Source organism: Vulpes vulpes, chromosome 9 (assembly GCF_048418805.1).
Source record: "Vulpes vulpes isolate BD-2025 chromosome 9, VulVul3, whole genome shotgun sequence".
Taxonomy (NCBI): Eukaryota; Metazoa; Chordata; class Mammalia; order Carnivora; family Canidae; genus Vulpes; species Vulpes vulpes.
In genome coordinates, this window is record NC_132788.1 from 6,351,020 (window position 1) to 6,368,520 (window position 17,501).

General features: G+C 48.9%; 1 protein-coding gene across 1 annotated transcript in view; it reads right to left on the minus strand.

Annotated features, from left to right (window-relative positions):
- Window positions 1-17,501, minus strand: part of TRPM8 (transient receptor potential cation channel subfamily M member 8) — a 77,011-nt gene that overhangs the window by 26,288 nt on the left and 33,222 nt on the right. Inside the window, exons 11-17 of the mRNA XM_026006160.2 lie at window positions 15,940-16,230; window positions 13,943-14,038; window positions 12,965-13,094; window positions 11,270-11,415; window positions 7,919-8,031; window positions 7,310-7,526; window positions 964-1,055 (exon numbers count right to left, since the gene is read on the minus strand). Of these exons, the coding sequence (XP_025861945.1) occupies window positions 964-1,055; window positions 7,310-7,526; window positions 7,919-8,031; window positions 11,270-11,415; window positions 12,965-13,094; window positions 13,943-14,038; window positions 15,940-16,230 (1,085 nt within the window). The remainder of the gene's footprint in view (window positions 1-963; window positions 1,056-7,309; window positions 7,527-7,918; window positions 8,032-11,269; window positions 11,416-12,964; window positions 13,095-13,942; window positions 14,039-15,939; window positions 16,231-17,501) is intronic.

The following is a 17,501-nucleotide window of genomic DNA, read 5'->3' on the forward strand; positions in this document are numbered from 1 at the left end:
CTACTCCAAGGACCCAGTCACATTGTCACTAACTTCCAGGCTCCCTCGGTCCCTATAACGATCCCGATCCCCGTCCCTGCCCAACCACTTGGGACTTGGCTTCACCAGGTTCCCCCTAATGAGACTTAGTTCATTCGCACCAGATCATTTGATTCGCTGACCACCTGCTAATGTGTTCATGGAAAGCCATATATGCTTTCTCCCTGGAATTCTCTAGAGATCATGTGGTTCAAAGGTTGAACCCACGGAGGGAAGGAAAATTACTGGAGGAGGATATTGAGTTTTTACTCACTTCAAATTGCAGAGTGGGCATGGGTAGGTGTAAATAGGAAGAGTCAGGCTTCTCTGCAGAGGGAACACCATGTGGAGAGCTCACATATGACCATGAGCTTTACTTTGAAGCTACCTGGGCAGGCCGACCCGGAGGGATGCGGCCGTGGGCAATATGAGCCATGGTCTGGGCGTGCCTCAATTTCTCTATCACATGGAGTACACATTGCTTTTCAACAGTGATTCCAGATTGGTTTTTCTCATCATATACTCTGGCTTGGGGAGGACAGGATCCATGGCCAGCGTTCAAGCAGAAGCCAAGCATATTTTCAAAGATTATCTGGTGCAAAATGAATATGCCACATGACACCGACCATCTTCATCACAGTCTGCACTCCTCAATTGCTAATCATCTGCCTCAAATTCTGCACGCTCAGAGGGAAACATTGTGGACAACATTTCAAGGATAGATCACCACGAGGAAGAAGAGTGGAGATGCAACTTTATGCCCACCGAGCCGTGTCCCTAAGAGGCTGAGACCGTGGTGTTTGCAATCATCTCGAATTTGGGGGTGGGGGTGGGGGAGACAAGTTCATCTTGGGCTTGAAATATCAAAGATCCTTCCTTCACCTCTCCACCCAAGAAAATCCCAAAGGCACCTGAAACCAGGAAGAGTGGTGAGGCCCTACTTACCGAAACACAATGCCTGCTATGAAGTAAAAAAGCCCAAGCGTGTCCATGACATTCCACAGGTCAGTAAAATAATTCACCCCATTCATGTACCACTGCAGCACACAAAAGGACAGAGAGAGAACATCAACTGCTTCCAAGTGTTTTTTTTTTTTTTAAATGTTCACACATTTTTTTCCCCAGATCCCTTCAGAGCCAACAGTGTGTCCTACCACATGCCCTGTGATATTCCAGAGGGATTGGAAAGTAGGTTGCACGCTTGCTGTTCCCTGATGCATGTGTTGCTGACGAAGTCAGAAAAAGAACTCATGCTCCTTATGGTTCTTTAAAGATGAACCCGCAGACAATGGGCGCACCCTGTGTGGGCAAATGTGGAAGCCCCAGGCCCCCAGTACCGTGGTGTACGCTGTGCACTGCACAATTCTAGAGGGTATTGTCCATACTGTCGTCATCACAGATTTGTGTATTCATTGTAAATTTGTAAATACTTTTTTGCACACGGCAATAAAACATCTTGATAAAAGGATTTTTTTTTTTTTAATTTGCCCACAAGTATTCTATGTGGCACCTGGGAGGGCAGATGTGGTCGCCGAAATGACTGATGGGAAAAATGTGCCTCAGGCGATCCTTTCCTCATTTGTGCATATTGGCATGATTTCTCCAAAGAAAGCATGTCGGGAGATAAAGAGGGATGATCCAGTAGAAGACCGCATCTGGACGGCCTCTTGGTCACCTGCCTGTGGGGCCTGGGGGCTTCCAGGGTGGTTGCCCACCCTTTCGTCTGTCCCTCCATTTCAAACACGTGTTCTGAGAGCTCACAGGACTCTCCTGGCACAGGAGAAGGTGAGATTAGGTGCGACACTAATTCTCAAGGAGTCTGCTGGCCCCGGGGCCAAGGCAGTCATTAGACATCTTTAAAATGACGCATGGTCAGGCCTGGAGGGAAGGTGAGGCAAAGCCCAAGTGAGCGCAGGTAAGGACACCAGCGCACCTCCTCGTGGGAGGCAGGAAAGCAGGGGCAAGGAGGCGTCATCAACTTGAACCTTTCGATTTTACTAAATGAGCTCCCCGATATGGGTCCCCCTGACACTCAGGTATCGCGTTCCCTATTTTGCACCCGAAAATAAAGCCTAAGGAAACGAAGTGAAGGGACTTGCCCGAGGCAGGTGGCCAGCAAGTGGGGGTTCTGAGGTTCAGAGATTTTCATCCTCAGCACCATCACGCTGCTTCACTACATCCCCCAGAGATCCTGCAACTGCAGACTTGGAAGGGATTCAAGAAACATCATCAGTTTCTCAAGAAGTATTTCCTTGTATTCATTTATAAATGTGAACGGCAGCTTTAGTGGACGAGGGTGGTGAGGGCCTTACGAAATCAAGCACCAAGGAAATAAAATCCCCGGCCCCCGGGGTGACCACGCACCTCTGTGGGATGGCTGAGGCGGTGGGTCCAGAAACCGAGTCAGCATCCCTCACTGTCCTCTCACTGATTACCTGCCAAGAAGCGTCTGCAAAATGAGAGCGGATGGGATGGGCCCTACCTGTCACCTGCTACCCCTGTGAAACCCTGGTCTGGGATCCAGATAGATGCAGGGCAAGCAGCAGCCCCAGCCCCAGAATCGTGCCCTGAATGATGGGAAAAACCCTAAATAGATTGATTCTGGGGCTTGGAGGCACCACATCATTGAGAAAGCTTTTTTTTTTTTTTTTTTTTTTTTTTTGTATGAACAGAGTCCTCTTTTCTGAATGGAAGGAATGACAGAGATGGGCTAAATTCATAAAGTATCAGAACCACACTTCACCATATGTTTCAGGATTTGGGGATTCAATGAGCCTTAAGGCTGAACAGTGCTTGCCACGAAGCGGGGTGTGGAACTCATCTCGTGTTACATAAACATCCACAATTTGACTCTGGGACATTTGTACTTACAGACTTCCCTGGTTGAAAATTTCAATTTAGCAAATTACATCTGTCCCCGGGGAAGGAGACCACAGGAGAGTGCACTTGGTGATGCACAGACACAACCTAAAACAGGTAACATCCTGTTTGGTTCTCTCTCTCTCTTTTTTTTTTTTCCTAACAAGTGTGAATTAGGTTAATTAAGACGGAGCCAGGTGAGCCGAGCAGGTTCTGGGAGGAAAGCGAACTGAGGATTCCAGCGGCAGGAGTGTGCAGCCAGAAGAGAAACAGCGACCTCGTGCGTCGGATTCCTTGACGAGGAGACTGTTGGAGGCCCTGTCCGGCAGCCCAGCGCTCAGACTGCAGGAGCAGCAGCGTCCGACCTGAATCCCTGCTTCCAGCCCTCAGCCCGAGGCGCCCCCCTACCACCGCCTTAACACACAGGACTGCTGGGCCAAACTGGTCCGTTCAAAGTGATGCTTGAGAAACTTAGCCTTTAACATGGCATCGCTCTACTAGCTGAGACCAGAAAGAAACTACGGAAACCCAAAAAACAAAACCCAGTTGGCAGACCTATCTATCTAAGCCCCTTCATTAAACTCTTCAAGTAACAACAACAACAACAAAAAGTGATGCTTAAAAGGAAGGAGAAGAGGGACGCCAGGGTGGCTCAGTGGTTGAGCATCTGCCTTTGGCTCAGGGCATGATTTCAGGGTCCCAGGATCGAGTCCCACATGGGGCTCCCCGCAGGGAGCCTGCTTTTCCCTCTGCCTCTGTCTCTGCCTCTGTGTCTCTCATGAATAAATACAATCTTTTTAAAAATAATAAAACAATAAATAAAAGCAAAGAGAAGAAACATTTGTCCAAAGCTATATGCCTGCATCATCACTCACCCCCATCAAACATCATCCATTAGAAATGTAGAGAGAACAGGGGTCTCAGCCAGAACCTGTGGGCATCACCTCCTCCCGGCAGGCCCGGGGAATGACTGGGAAGTGCATTACCTTACCCAGGCACCTCTGCAGCCCACTTCCCTCCCCAAGGTTCCTGCCCACCTGCCCATCATTCCTTCTGCTCAGTGTCCCTGATATATGCAACACCTCACACTCCTGGGCAACACCTCACACTGCTGGGCAATACTTCACACGGCACCTGCCCAGGGTCCTTCTCCAAACAAAATGCATGTGTCCTGAGACTTCTTCAAATAAATGACTTAATAGTTAAATGTACATACAACATTGTATGGAGATGTTTGTGACCCAAGGACTTCAAATTTCAATATTTCGAGTCCTCTAGGCCAACCTCCCAGTAAATATAAGATTCATCATGCAGCGCTGTTCTCTCCTTGGAAGCTCCTAGAAATGACCCTGCTGAGCCTCTGTAACTGGCTCCATAAGGACAAGCTCCATAAGGCCAAAGATATCTGTGTGTTTGGTTCATTGCTGTATCCTCAGTGTCTAGAACAGTGCCTGGCACCTAGTAGGTGCTCAGTAAATACTTATCAAAAGGAAGAATGTGTGAATGAAGTGTTTGGCTTATGCCAAGACATATCTTCCCACCCCATCCTTTCATGCCAAACCCTGTCCTCTACAGCAACTCAGAATAAGCCCTGTCTCTTGTCTTCCTAAAAAAGGCCCCGTGCCTTCTTTAGATGCCTGGAGGAACCAAGCAATGTCTGGACTTTCACAGCAGCTTCTGTGCCTAAATGCTGTGAAAGAGGCAGGGTCAGGCCCGAGACTCGTGGAAAAGTAACTGGGAGCATGAATGAGGAGTGGGAAAAGCAAGAAAAGAACTTTTTACTTTTTAGCAACCATTCCAAGAAGCAACTACCAACAGCACCCTCTGCTCCCAAGGACACCTCCAAGCCCCTTCAGGCCGGCTTCCAGCATCTCCCTCGCTCTGGCCTCACAAGCCACCATCGTGGCTCCCTGCCTGCTCCCGGTCACAGCACAGCTCTGGGCCTGAATGAGGAAGACCCTGGCTCACCAGCTCATTTCTTAAAACACATACACACACCTGCCAGAAATGGGCCGACGCCATCCCTGTGCTAACCCCTAGAGGTTAAATATGAATAAGAAACAAACATCTGCATTGGGCCATTTCCACGCCACTCGCTTCTGGGCAACAGCAGCATATGCAGGAGGAGCTGGAGAAATGCAAAGGACCTAGCAGCAGAGCTGGTGCTGGATGAGACCCACAGGCTACCATGGAGGGCACCGGGGCTTCCTGCCCCCAATAATCTTGTACAGTAGAGAAGATGCCCATTTAGGGATGAAGAATCAAATGATCAAAGAAATTAAGTAAGTTATTACCATACTATTTCCAATTTCTGTTGACTTTTTGTGCTCACCCCTATTCTCTCTCTCTCTCTCTCTCTCTCTCTCTCTCTTTCTCTCTCTCTCTCTCCCTGCTTACTTTGGGCTCATGACTTCTTTCCTCACTGGGCTGTGAATTCACTATTATGCCATCTACTCAGTGACTGCATTTAAGGTGTTGGGATGGTCACCTGATGTGAAGAAACCAGAACCATGAAGTGTGTTGCCCAAGTCTTCACACACCCCGTGCCTTTCCTGGCACCCTACACTGCTCCCCCGAATACATGCCGAAGCCCACAGAGCTCCAGTTCACACGTGGGACTCAAGCCACCAGGGGCCCCTTGGAGTCCTGCATGACCTCCTGGGTGGGCCCTCCAGCTCCACCTGCTTCCATAGGCCTCACTACAGGGTTACACTGAAGGAGCCCCCACCTTCCTAGTCCATGGAGTCCAGTGCGACAAAACCTTCCAGCCTCACCTTTTGCCCTCTTCTGCAATAGCTACACTGGGATGCCACCTTTTGCTCCTTGATGTGCCTTTAAAAGGCAGTCAACTACACCTGGAAGTGGAGAACAAGGAGGAAGGCAGGACCCCAGAACCCAGTCACACCAGATTAGGACAAGGGAACATGTGTGCCCTCGTGCAGAGCCAGCTCCAACAATGGTGTTCAAGAGATTCCCAGTGAAAAGGCTGCTGTCCCCTCATTTCCTTACATTGACATGGGCCCATTTCTGCTTTAAATGTTGAATCTCTTTCCATCTCTGCTTCTCTCCAGCAGGATATTTTCACCCCCTCGCTGCTGACACACAGTAAGTCAAAGGAGAACTAGCAAAAGATGACAGCCAGGAGAAAGAGCCCATATGGGAGGGTTATGGGGTGGACTGAATCCCCCAAATTCATACATTGAAGTCCCAGCCCCCGTGTGCCTAGATGGAACTGCAACCTCTCAAGTCAGTACGTGGGGTCCATCTGAGGCTGACGTGAGGTCACAGCATCCTCCGCACATGCACAGGGCCGTCCTGGAGGATAGTGGCTGGTAGATGGAAAGCCTGTATCTGTCCTTGCTTAGCACTGACTTGTGTCATTTGCCCTGTTCTTTCTTCATCTCTACCCCATCTCTATCCCCCACATGCACCTACTCAGCAGGGGAAGGCAGGTGCAAGCACTGGTGCCAGGACTCCTCCCTACCCTCCCGCTCACAGTACATGTTGATTATCGATTAAGACACCCTTCTGCTGAGAACAGAAAAATTCTCATAATCATCCTCAACCCAGGGCCCCTGGAAGCCACAAAAAAAAGTCTATCAGACTTGGCATGATAGTTGAAACCAATTTAGGATTCCTACACTAGGCAGCAACTCTGCGAGGTCAGGACCAGCATGCTGTGTCCCTCCAAATCTCTCATAGCACCGGTCATAGCGTCATAAAAACATCAATATGTAAACCATTCTTATTGAATGGGTAAGATGTTGGGTTTGGGCTCAAAAGGGATAAGAGAAGTGATAGGAACAGCGGTGTCCAAATAATCACTAAGTCTGAATAGATTTTCTGGGATGGCTTTCCATAATGGTTTAGGGACAGCATCCCCCTTCACCACCAACATTTATCCATTGAACAATTACTAACTGAGCACCTGTTACGTGCCAGGCCTGGCCTAAAGTTTTGGGTTCAGTGGTGGGGACAGGCTGCCAAAAAATGCAGGTCCCAAAGCAATTGCAGAAAACACCATGAATAATTCACATGATGCACTCCATGAAATCCACAGAGACTTTCCAACACTGTGACTCTGACACACTGGGCATTAAGATGCTCTTAGCTTAAAAGTAACCCCCCACCCCCAACTTCTCTGCCTCCCTTGGTGACAGTAATGGCAGGAATGGGTTTACAGTCCAAGGTCAATCTTCCCTTTGAACACATTCCCAATTCTGAGTAATTCATTTCCATCAATTAACATTAATCAGCAAGGAGCAAGCTTGGTGCTAAGAAACCTCACTGCAGTGCTGTGATGTCGAAAACGCATCCTTCAGAAAAAAATATGATTTGGGAGCTTCAGAAGCAACTTCAGCTCCTCATTGGCTCTAGGCAGATGCCACCTGCCAAGGAAAGGAGGAAGTGCCTCACGTGGGGACCATCCTACCTGTCTCACTTCATCGCAGAACAGGACAAAGACCAGTGCATAGAGGACCAGCTCGGGGGAGTGTGGCACTGAGTGAAAATCCATGAGCAGCACGTAGGCAAAGAGCAGGAGGAAGGCGATGTAGAAGACCACGTTCCAGGCGAAGACCACAAAGGGGGAGGTGAAGAACGCCACGTAGTACCACAGGATCTTCTTGTGCTTGTCGATGGGCTTCTTCCTGGACCGAGAGGTGAGAGCACCATCACTCCCTTCTGGAGCATCACTGCTTGTGGAGCCTGCGGCCTTCCTCCTGACCACAGGTGAAGCCAGGCCCAAGGCGGCGGTGGGGACCGGGGACAGGGGAACCAGAACCGCCTTCTAGGACCGACCCAATAAAAACTCAGCCCCTGGCCTTGCAGGATCAATACATCCGACCTCTGCCTTGGGTATTGAAGATACACTATTATCTATTTGAAATCAAACCCAAGAAGATCCCCAGCTGTGTAGGCACTACCTTGATCATCATAAATTCCAGGCTTTATAACCCTCTACACAGAGCACATGTGCACGTGCGCACACATACACACACACGCAGAGTCACTCACACGATCACGTGATTCATGTTCATACCTAAAGGATACAAAGCCACAGCCCACCAAGGGTATAATAAACAAACACAGGATAATCTTCCAGTTCTTGGTGTCTCGGGAAATCTCTCCATACCATTGCTTGGAAAGAAAATTCTACAGGGAGAGAGAGACAAAGGACACGGGTCCTTATTAATGCAATGAAATGCAGAAAGGGATGCAACCTCTCTTCCCAGCCCTCCCACCCCTTCAAAATAAATAACCCCCCAAATTAAGGTCCTATCCTTTGATATTAGTTACCTGGACTCTGAGGGGCTCTGACAAAGCCATTCATAAGTCTGTTTGATTTTCAATCCTTTCCTAACTTGGGTTCTGTGAACTTTAAAATAGAGGTGGTGTGAGTCCAAATTCCCTAAAGCTATGAATTTTAACCACCTCTAATTCTTCTTATGTAAGTTTGAACAAGTGTCTCTCTAGCTCCTTCCTCCTGTACGATTGCAAATTCACGCACCCGTCCAGCGCGACCCGCAGGACCCCCAGGATTCCCCAGGATTCATTGCTGGAGGCAGACAGGTGACAGGAACGGGGTGACGGCTGGCGTCTCAACATCAATTGGAGCTGAAATGCGTGAAAACGCTCTTCCAAGCCCTGAGAGGGGGACCGAAGCCTCCCACGAAGGTGGGAATTAGAAAACCCAGGTTGCCTCTGAGAGCCGCACTTCATGTCAACACGAATGGGTGAGCATAGACTGGTCCACATCAAAGGAGGACACAGCTCCCAGTAACGGCCCTGTTGGTCGGAAGGGGACTGGCTGGCTGGAGAGCTAGGACTGGCGTGCCCACCAGACCTTCCACCTCGCAGAAGCCACTTCTCCCGGGGAGCCTGCCAGGCTCTGCGAAGGCTGCTGCGGCCAGGCGTATGCTTGGCCCACGAGAGGCAGCCCCCGCAAAGGACAAACTGCACGTGGTGGGTAAATGCAGCTTGCTTGCCACACCGGGGTGGGTTCCATGCGGTCCCCAGAAGTCCCCACGGGGTGGGGCCCCGTTGAGCACAGTGGTAACTTCCTTCTTAGCACAACTGTGTCTACTTCCTTCTCTGGTCCCCGGCCCCAGCACCTGCATGCCCTTCCCAGGCTCACCTCCGGAACACACCACCTGCATTTAAATCCTTGCTTTCTAATTTTTCCCACTCAGTTCACCTCCTTTCCCTTATAATCCTTTTCACTATTTCTTTTTTTTTTTAAATTTTTATTTATTTATGATAGTCACAGAGAGAGAGAGAGGGAGAGAGAGAGAGAGAGAGGCAGAGACACAGGCAGAGGGAGAAGCAGGCTCCATGCACCTGGAGCCCGACGTGGGGTTCGATCCCAGGTCTCCAGGATCATGCCCTGGGCCAAAGGCAGGCGCCAAACCGCTGCGCCACCCAGGGATCCCCCTTTCACTATTTCTTATAGTCCACCTATGAGTGAGACCATATGATGATTGTCCTCTGATTGACTTATTTTACAGAGAGAGACAAACCACGAGAGACTCCTAACTCTGGGAAACACGCAAAGGGTTGCAGAAGGGGAGGTGGGTGGGGACATGGGGTAACTGGGTGACGGGCACTGAGAAGGGCACTTGATGGGGTGAGCACTGGGTGTTATACTATATGTTATGTTAGCAAATTGAATTTAAATTTTTAAAAATGTAAAAATGGGGAGGCCTGGGTGGCACAGTGGTTGAGCATCTGCCTTTGGCTCAGGTCATGATCCTGGGGTCCTGAGATTGAGTCCCATATCAGGCTTCCCACAGGGAGCTTGCTTCTCCCTCTGCCCATATCTCTCTCTCTCTCTCTCTCTCTCAGTCTCTCTCTCTCTCTCTCTGTCTCTGTCTCTCATGGACGAATAAATAAAATCTTTTTTAAAAATGTAAAAATAATAAATAAATAAATAAATAAATAAATAAATAAATAAATATCCTTGCTTTGAGGTCTGCTTCTCAGGGAGCCAACAAAGAAGGTGACATCCAGCCCTCCTCACACTTACAATCCCGCCGAGGTGACAAGCACATTGAGTGGCATCACTAGGCCCCCAGTCATAGAAAGTTCTCCCCTAGCTCAGGTTCCACGGCCACCAGCAAGAGCTGACCCCAGGCAGCAGCCGGCACACAGGAAGCCAGCTCCCTGGTCCTGCGTGTCTGGCAGGGAGAGTTCTCATGCATATTAATGAATTGGCATCAGCCTGAAAACCCTTGGGACCTGTATATTTGGGCAAGAGCAAGAGTCAGCCTCCCCCAGGCCCTAAGCTCTGTGGCACCAGCAAGATGAGGCTCGGGGCCAGAGGAGGTATGAGCAGAGTGGGGTCTGTCTTGGCCTCCAGCTCAGCCTCCCGGGCACCCCTGACCCCAATGCCAGCCTCACTCCAGTGCATTATGGTGCAGAGGCTAAAACAGCAAAAGCAAGACTCTTTCTTGTGTGTCCCTTCTCACTGATGACTGTTGCCGTGTAGCCTAACATAGCTGTGGTAGCAAATAGATATTTTTTTTCCCACAAACGCTTTGCTAATTTTGCTAAAATATTGGCTGCCTGGTGTAAGGGAAAGCTCACAAGATGGCCAATCGACATGGAATCAAATCTTGGCTTTCAATTCCTAGCAGTGCAACCTGAAGATTGTTCCAGAACCTCTCTGAGCAGCTAAGTCCTTATCAGTAAAACGGGATGACCTCCTCCTCCACATGCGCTGTGAGGATGAAACGTGATCACCCACATCGTGGGTGTGACAGATAAGTGTCAGTCCCCCAACCTCTCCCTACCCCCCAACTCTGCACCCAGACCCCTCCAACTGGGATTACGAGTAGAAAAATCTCCCCTCTGCAAGCTAAGACACCGAATGCAAACTGCCATTAGTTTAACTCAGTGCAGAGAACCTCTGGGCTGGCTTTACCCATTTCATACCCATTTCCTCTACTGCTGTCAGTGCCCACGGTAATGACAACGACACGCTCTGGAGTCCAGGGCTGGCGTCTCTCACATGCCATCCCACGAACCCCTCCTTTACAGACGAGGGAACTAAGACTCTCTTGCGTGCCTTGGCCCATCACCACACACAGTTAGGGCTACAGTGCACTGAGACCCACAGCTGGGATCCAGAGACCCAGCCTATAATTACGGTGCAGTACTGGGCGCTTTGTGGAAACTCCAAGAATCTTTCTCCTGCACCTGCTCTTGACACAGGGGTCTCTAACAACGCCCATGTGCTGCCATCTCCTGGACTGTCCCTCAATTTTCCCTGCTAGGGCTTTTCTATCAGAGGAGAAGGCTTGCTTTGAATGCTCTCTCGTTCCGTGCCGCGAACAGCATCTGATGGGCAAGGCCCATTTCTGCACGTGACGTTGGGCGAGTGCACGCTGCGCACCTGGACCCCGGGCTGGGCGATGAAGTGCTGGTCCGTGGCCTCCACCGCCAGCTCCAAGCAGTTGCTCCCGCCCCAGGCTTCGCAGGAGTACACCAGCAGCTGCTCGGCCAGGTCCTCGTCGCTGCTGTAGCACTCCGTGAACAGCTCTGCGGTGACATTATCATCAGAGGGAGGGAAGCCAGGGGAGGCAGGGGGGGCAAATACACAAAACAGGCCTGCCCTGCCCCCCTCAACCAAGCCCTGACTTCGGGAAAAGCCTGGTTTCTAAGAGGCCTAGAGACCGCCAGCACCCTGTAACCCTTCGCTGAACAAAGAGGCTCTGGAGGCACACCACGCCCAACACAGCTCCTGATGGTAGCAGGTGTCCATAAAGGCCCACTGAATTGAGCTGCATGGGACCCTGGGAGCCCCCCTCTTTGATGGGGCTCAACCCTGGGGAGGCATGCAGACCCTCTGCTTCCTCTCTCAGAGCAGCTCCACCTCCATTCATTTATATTCTCTGTGTTCCTGGAGGGGGACTCTTTGCCAATAAGGCACCATGCAAAAAAAAAAAAAAAAAGTGTAAGAGACACCGACCTATGGCATTAAAGATGTGCTTACATCCTGAGACCTAATGATAGAAATTGGAGTATAAAGCCTCACAGGAAATTTTTTAAAAGTCAAAATACTGGGATCAATTTTTGAAGTCAATCAGAAATTAACAAAATATCTTTGAAACTTTAATATGGTAAAAGAAATCATTGGATGCCCGTTTTGCCAATGCAGAGAAGCCAACCTCATGAGCATTGTTTTTATTACGTAAGACAATGATGGACCAGCGTGCGTGCATTTTGCAACGTGCCCCGTTGCAAACCGAAAACTCTCCCAAGCAAAATAAAAAGGAAAAACTGGAGCAGGCCCAAACTCTCTGTTGTTGGGAGGCAATTGCTCTGGGTTTCTCATGCTCCTGCACGGTCCAGACCTTTTGAGCAAAAAGCACCGACAAGCTTTGTTCAAGGATGACTGAACAGCAAACAGAAGACAGACATTCCAGAAGGGTAATGCTTAGCAATGCCTCTCCCCCATTGCATTCCAGGTAACGAGCAACCGCACTCCGAAGGGGGCATGGGCAGGTCATCTGCAGCCCCTATAGATGCCCCTAATATCCTAAACTTTGGGGGAGCTGCAGGGGCAGGAACAGCTACTCTTAGTTATGTCACTCCAAGGGAATGAAGGCATGGGGAACCAACCCAAGATGCTGCTCTGGCTGCTGCCTCGGTCATCAGTAATAAGCCATCCGTGTCCCTGACCCAGGGGCTCAGGGCCTTCTGTATATGAAAAGGACAGGCTAACTTGATAACTTGCAAGTCAGGTAAAAATCTCAGATTTGTCGCAGTTTCTCAATAGCATCCAAAAACCCTTTTCCCCTGCCCCCAGACCGTGGTACAGAGTTTCTTAGACTAGCCTGGGGATGGCCCTGGCAGTTGCAAGATGAGACAGCCCACATTTTCCTGCATCCATTCTGGGAAACATCAGTAAGGGCCAGGGCCAACGGGCCTGTGGCTTCTGCTACAGCATACACACGTCTGAACATCTGCAGCCCTTAGATCAGGCCAGAAAGGAGAGCCTGGACATGCCACTGATCTCTGCCACCTGGCCTGTGATTGCCACAGGCTCGTGTGCACCCACCGTGCTGTCCCATTCCTGGAGACTCACCAACTGCACGGGTCTCATACTCATTTGCCAGCTCCTCGGACTCCCCTGCAGCATTGATGTCATTCTTCACCTTAGCCAGAGTCTTCAGAAGCTTGCTGGCTCCCAGGGCTGCCAACGTGCAGCCCCTGGTCTTTTAGAGGGGTGGATAATGTTCGTTAATTCATAATCCCTTGGAGTGGTCAAGTGAACATTAATGTCAGACAAGGACAAATTCATGGCAAAAGCAGGAAGTGATAAAATCTGAATCGTTCATAACGATACAGAGTGAAACTTTGCAATGTACACTGAACAGTCTTAACCCTGAAGATGCTCACAGTCTTTAATGTGAAATTAGCATATAAAAAGAAAATATCAAGACAAATGCCACAAGAAACTGACTGCGTGAGGCCTGACTGCCCAGCACCACACTGCAGCAGCTCAAAGAGGAGAAGCGTGGATAGGACACGGGAGAGCTGAAAATGTAGGCAATAAGACTGTGCGTATGAACTCTATACTCAATATCCAACTTTACGTTCTAAAAATGGAGAAGGTAGCTTCTCCACAACTGAACATAAACTGTTACGTGCTAAATCACAAGGAAAAATCTCACTAAGTTCCCCAAAGCAGAATTTATATATAAATCCTGCTTCCTACCTTTAATGCAATAAAGCTAGACATTAATTTTTTTAATTAAACTTAAAAACTTCATCCACTCGGAAAACAATCCCACACCTACACACACCTGAGAAGCAAGTGCCTTCTGGGTTGCCCACCAAGTTCAGCTACCTTCTAGGTAGCTTCTAGGGGCCTTCTAGGGGCCTCCCCTCCCAATCACACCTCTGCTGACATGGAAACAGAGGCACAACCATATTCACCTGACATGAGACATTCCATTTCATTGATGATGTCTTAGATCAGGCATGTGAGTTTTGAGGTCACAAAAAAAAACATAAGAAAGCATGTATTTGGGGTAAATCTGGCACAGGCCTGGACACTGACCTGCTCCCAAATGACCTTGGAGAGTTCCTTCTTGTTCTGAAGAATGGCCCAGATGAAGAGTGCTTGCAGCGGGTGCCGAGTGATAGGAGACACATCCTGGGAGGAGTTAGAGCGTGTGGTCAGCATGTGAATGGAACATTCCTTTAGTAGATGCACTGGCATAAGAGTAAAATGGTATCAGGATGCCCCAGGGGAGCATCCCATGTGTAGAGGGCTCTGTTACCTACAGCAACAACTTGCTGATAACACACCATTTTCATTGGTTCCTTCTTTTCCAAAACCTCTGTTAGTACCTCTGTTAGTATATGAATCCATTCCAACAGCACAGTGATGTGATTTTCATCACTGCAACTCACCAGGTAGGATTATTTGACACAAAATCACTCACCTGTCATAAAAGATGATATATGACTAGATAGGAAGGAGCAAAGGATAGCAACATGTGCCAACAGCAGTTTAAGAACTAAACAATTGGGATCCCTGGGTGGCGCAGTGGTTTGGCGCCTGCCTTTGGCCCAGGGCGCGATCCTGGGGACCCAGGATCGAATCCCACGTGGGGCTCCCGGTGCATGGGCCTGCTTCTCCCTCTGCCTGTGTCTCTGCCTCTCTCTCTCTCTCTCTCTCTCTCTGTGTGACTATCATAAATAAAAAAAAAAATTAAAAAAAAAAAGAACTAAACAATTTCTAGCAGGTTAAAGAATTCCTCTCATCACATATATCTGTTTCTCTTCTAGAAAAGTCACTCAAACTCAATTCTAACTTTCCTATGGTTTAAGTTCAATTACTACAACCTGAAACCTTGCTTCTTTCTTGGAGACCATTATTCAAACTTTCAATTCCTAATTCACTTGCCAACTCCTATTCAGAATTCCCTGTCTTCCAATGGAAGTTTTTCAGATAGAAAACAACGAAACACCTCTATTCGTTTTAAACTTCCATATGGGTTTTACCAGGATCCAAAATGCTTCGGGCAGAATTATGGATACTGCAAAGAGCTTTAACATAAATAGCGTCAAATAGAAGCTCGTTAAACACTTCCAATTCCTTCAAATACCTAGCTCATTTAGATTTTTGCAATGCACACCCATACACCTTTAGATTTTTTGCAATGCACACACATACGCCTATTAAAATCCTAGAATTACAGGAGATAATGACCTCGTTTGAGTTTTCACAGGAGCAACCAAGAATTTGAGACAAATAGTCAATTTGAGGGGTGACCCCAGTGAAACCCACAGGGAGAGTGAGGAAATAAGATCGGAAAAGAAAGAACCAATGAAAATGGTGTGTTATTAACAAGTTGTCGCTGTAGGTAACTGGAGATTAACTACCACTAGGGAATTCTGGAGACCAGTGTAGAATATATGCCTCAGCATTAGCTCCTCCAAGTGGGGAGGGAGCTGGGGTATTTATACACCAACTGCTGTTAGTCACAGGGCTGTAACCAGAGCAAACCTTCAGCAAAGAGCTGCAGGTGTGAGCTCGCAAACTGGGCCTGCGTGTGGTTGAAACACGAAGGCCTGAGAGAATTCAGGTGGTACCTCTACAGCAGCCTCCCACATGGGAACCTGGATTATCCGTTTGGAAATACTCACTGCCCCTTTTATCTACAAAGGGAAACTTGGCAGTCCTTTACCCGAGCAATTGATCACACCTGAAAGGCTGAGACACGAACAGGGAGCCATTCATTTGTCCCTCTTCCTTGTTAGATGCCTTCAGAAAGTTTGTGTGTGCCCCCACGGAGCTTTGCAATTAAGAAAAATTGTGACAACAATTTGAAGTATAGCACGGAGCTTAGAGCAAGATGTCAGACAACTCACCCAGCAGACTCATTATCTTACTGTATCTCATTACGCTACAGTAAAGGCAGTAGCAAAAGTGAACGATGCCAACATGCTAGCTACTTTATCGCATTTAGAGAAGAAGTGGGAACGATGGAAGTCAAGATATTCTTTTTGCAGGAAGACTCAAAAGCAGACCACCGCCCCGGTACATACGTGAAGTTCTACATCTATGTCATCCCTGCTATTTCTGTCTTCCTTTCGGAAGCCTCTCCGGAAGTTGGCCACCAGTTTCCAGACGAATGTGAGGAGGGCATCGTTATAGGAATTCTTGGCAATCTGCAGGTTCCGGTAGACAAGGGTGCTGAAGTGGTTGGAGAAGAGTTCAGTGAGGACGTCATTGGTGAGAAACTTGCGCAGGTTCAACCCATTCTCCAGGAAGAGGCGGACAAACTTGGGTCTGTCCTTTATGAGAGCTGTAAACATGACCTCCTGCAGGTCAGCAGACTATGGAGAAAGCAGAGAGGGGACTCAGACCCCATAGCCAACAAAAGAAACACAACATGTTCTCTTTCTCCTTTACGTCATATTCCCAGCCACAAAGTAAGAGTGACCTCAACATCTCTTTTAATCCTGTTTTGGGAATAAATTTAGTCTTTTCAGCTCTAATGCCACTTTAGATCATAGTTCAAACAGACAGGGAGGTGGCAAGGTGGAAACTTTGAAGTAGGCCAGGTGTGGGCTTGGAGGTGACCTGGCCTCTTGCTATCACAGAAGAGAGATAATTACATGGGGAGAACATCGGTCAGGAATTTATCCCGGTGCCCAGCATGCCAGAAGCACCCAGGGGCAGTGTGGCTTGCACCATCTCTCTGAAGTCTACAGTAGACGCTGTGAACCGACCACCGGCCTGTCTTCACTCCACACCCTGGGAGTTGCCCTTCGAGCCACACACCACCAGGCAAAGGGCCGGTCGTGTTACATCGCAGGAAGTCACTGGGACACTTGACAATGACACCCGGGTCTTATTTATCTTTACCTCCACTTTCTGGGCTTCCTGGTAAACCTGTCCCATAGGCGCTTACTGAGAATCTTATTAAAGATGATTAATGTTTACCTCAGACACAGACCAGTGGGCATCAGGCCACATCAGCTTTCAGCTGTGTTCCGCTTGTCCTCCAGAACATTGTTCACAGTTCCGTTCAGTTGCCAACATTACCACTTAGAGGGTTCATAAACATCTACACATTTCCAGCATTAAAATCCAGATTTAGAAGGGGAAACCAGAAACTGACAACACAGAGAATCACCAGCCGGAGTCAAGGGACCGGGAATCTCTAGTCCCCAAAGCCCCCGCCCTGCCCCAACTCCTCATTCTGTCCACACGGCCCACTTCACTCACAATGTGTGCCTGACCCCCGCTTCCGGTGAATATCCTCTGCCAAGGGCAGCATTAACTGTTTCTGCTTCTGCCTCATGCTGGACTCTTGGGCATCACACATTGCCTAGAGAGGGACCTGGCAAGTGTCCCGTAGGTCTCCAAGCTGTGGCTCTACCCTCCTAAATCATCTGCCTTTCCTCGTTCACACACTTGATAGGGCGATGGCCCCCACACTTCAATCAGGGTCATCAGGAGGGCTTATTAAAACACAGGTTGCCAGAGGCCGTCTTAGAATTTCTGCTTTAGCAGGTTGAGGTAAGGTCTGACAATTTGTGCTGCTAACAAGCTCCCAGGTTACGCCCATGCTGCCACCGGTCGGAGGACCACAGTTTGAGAA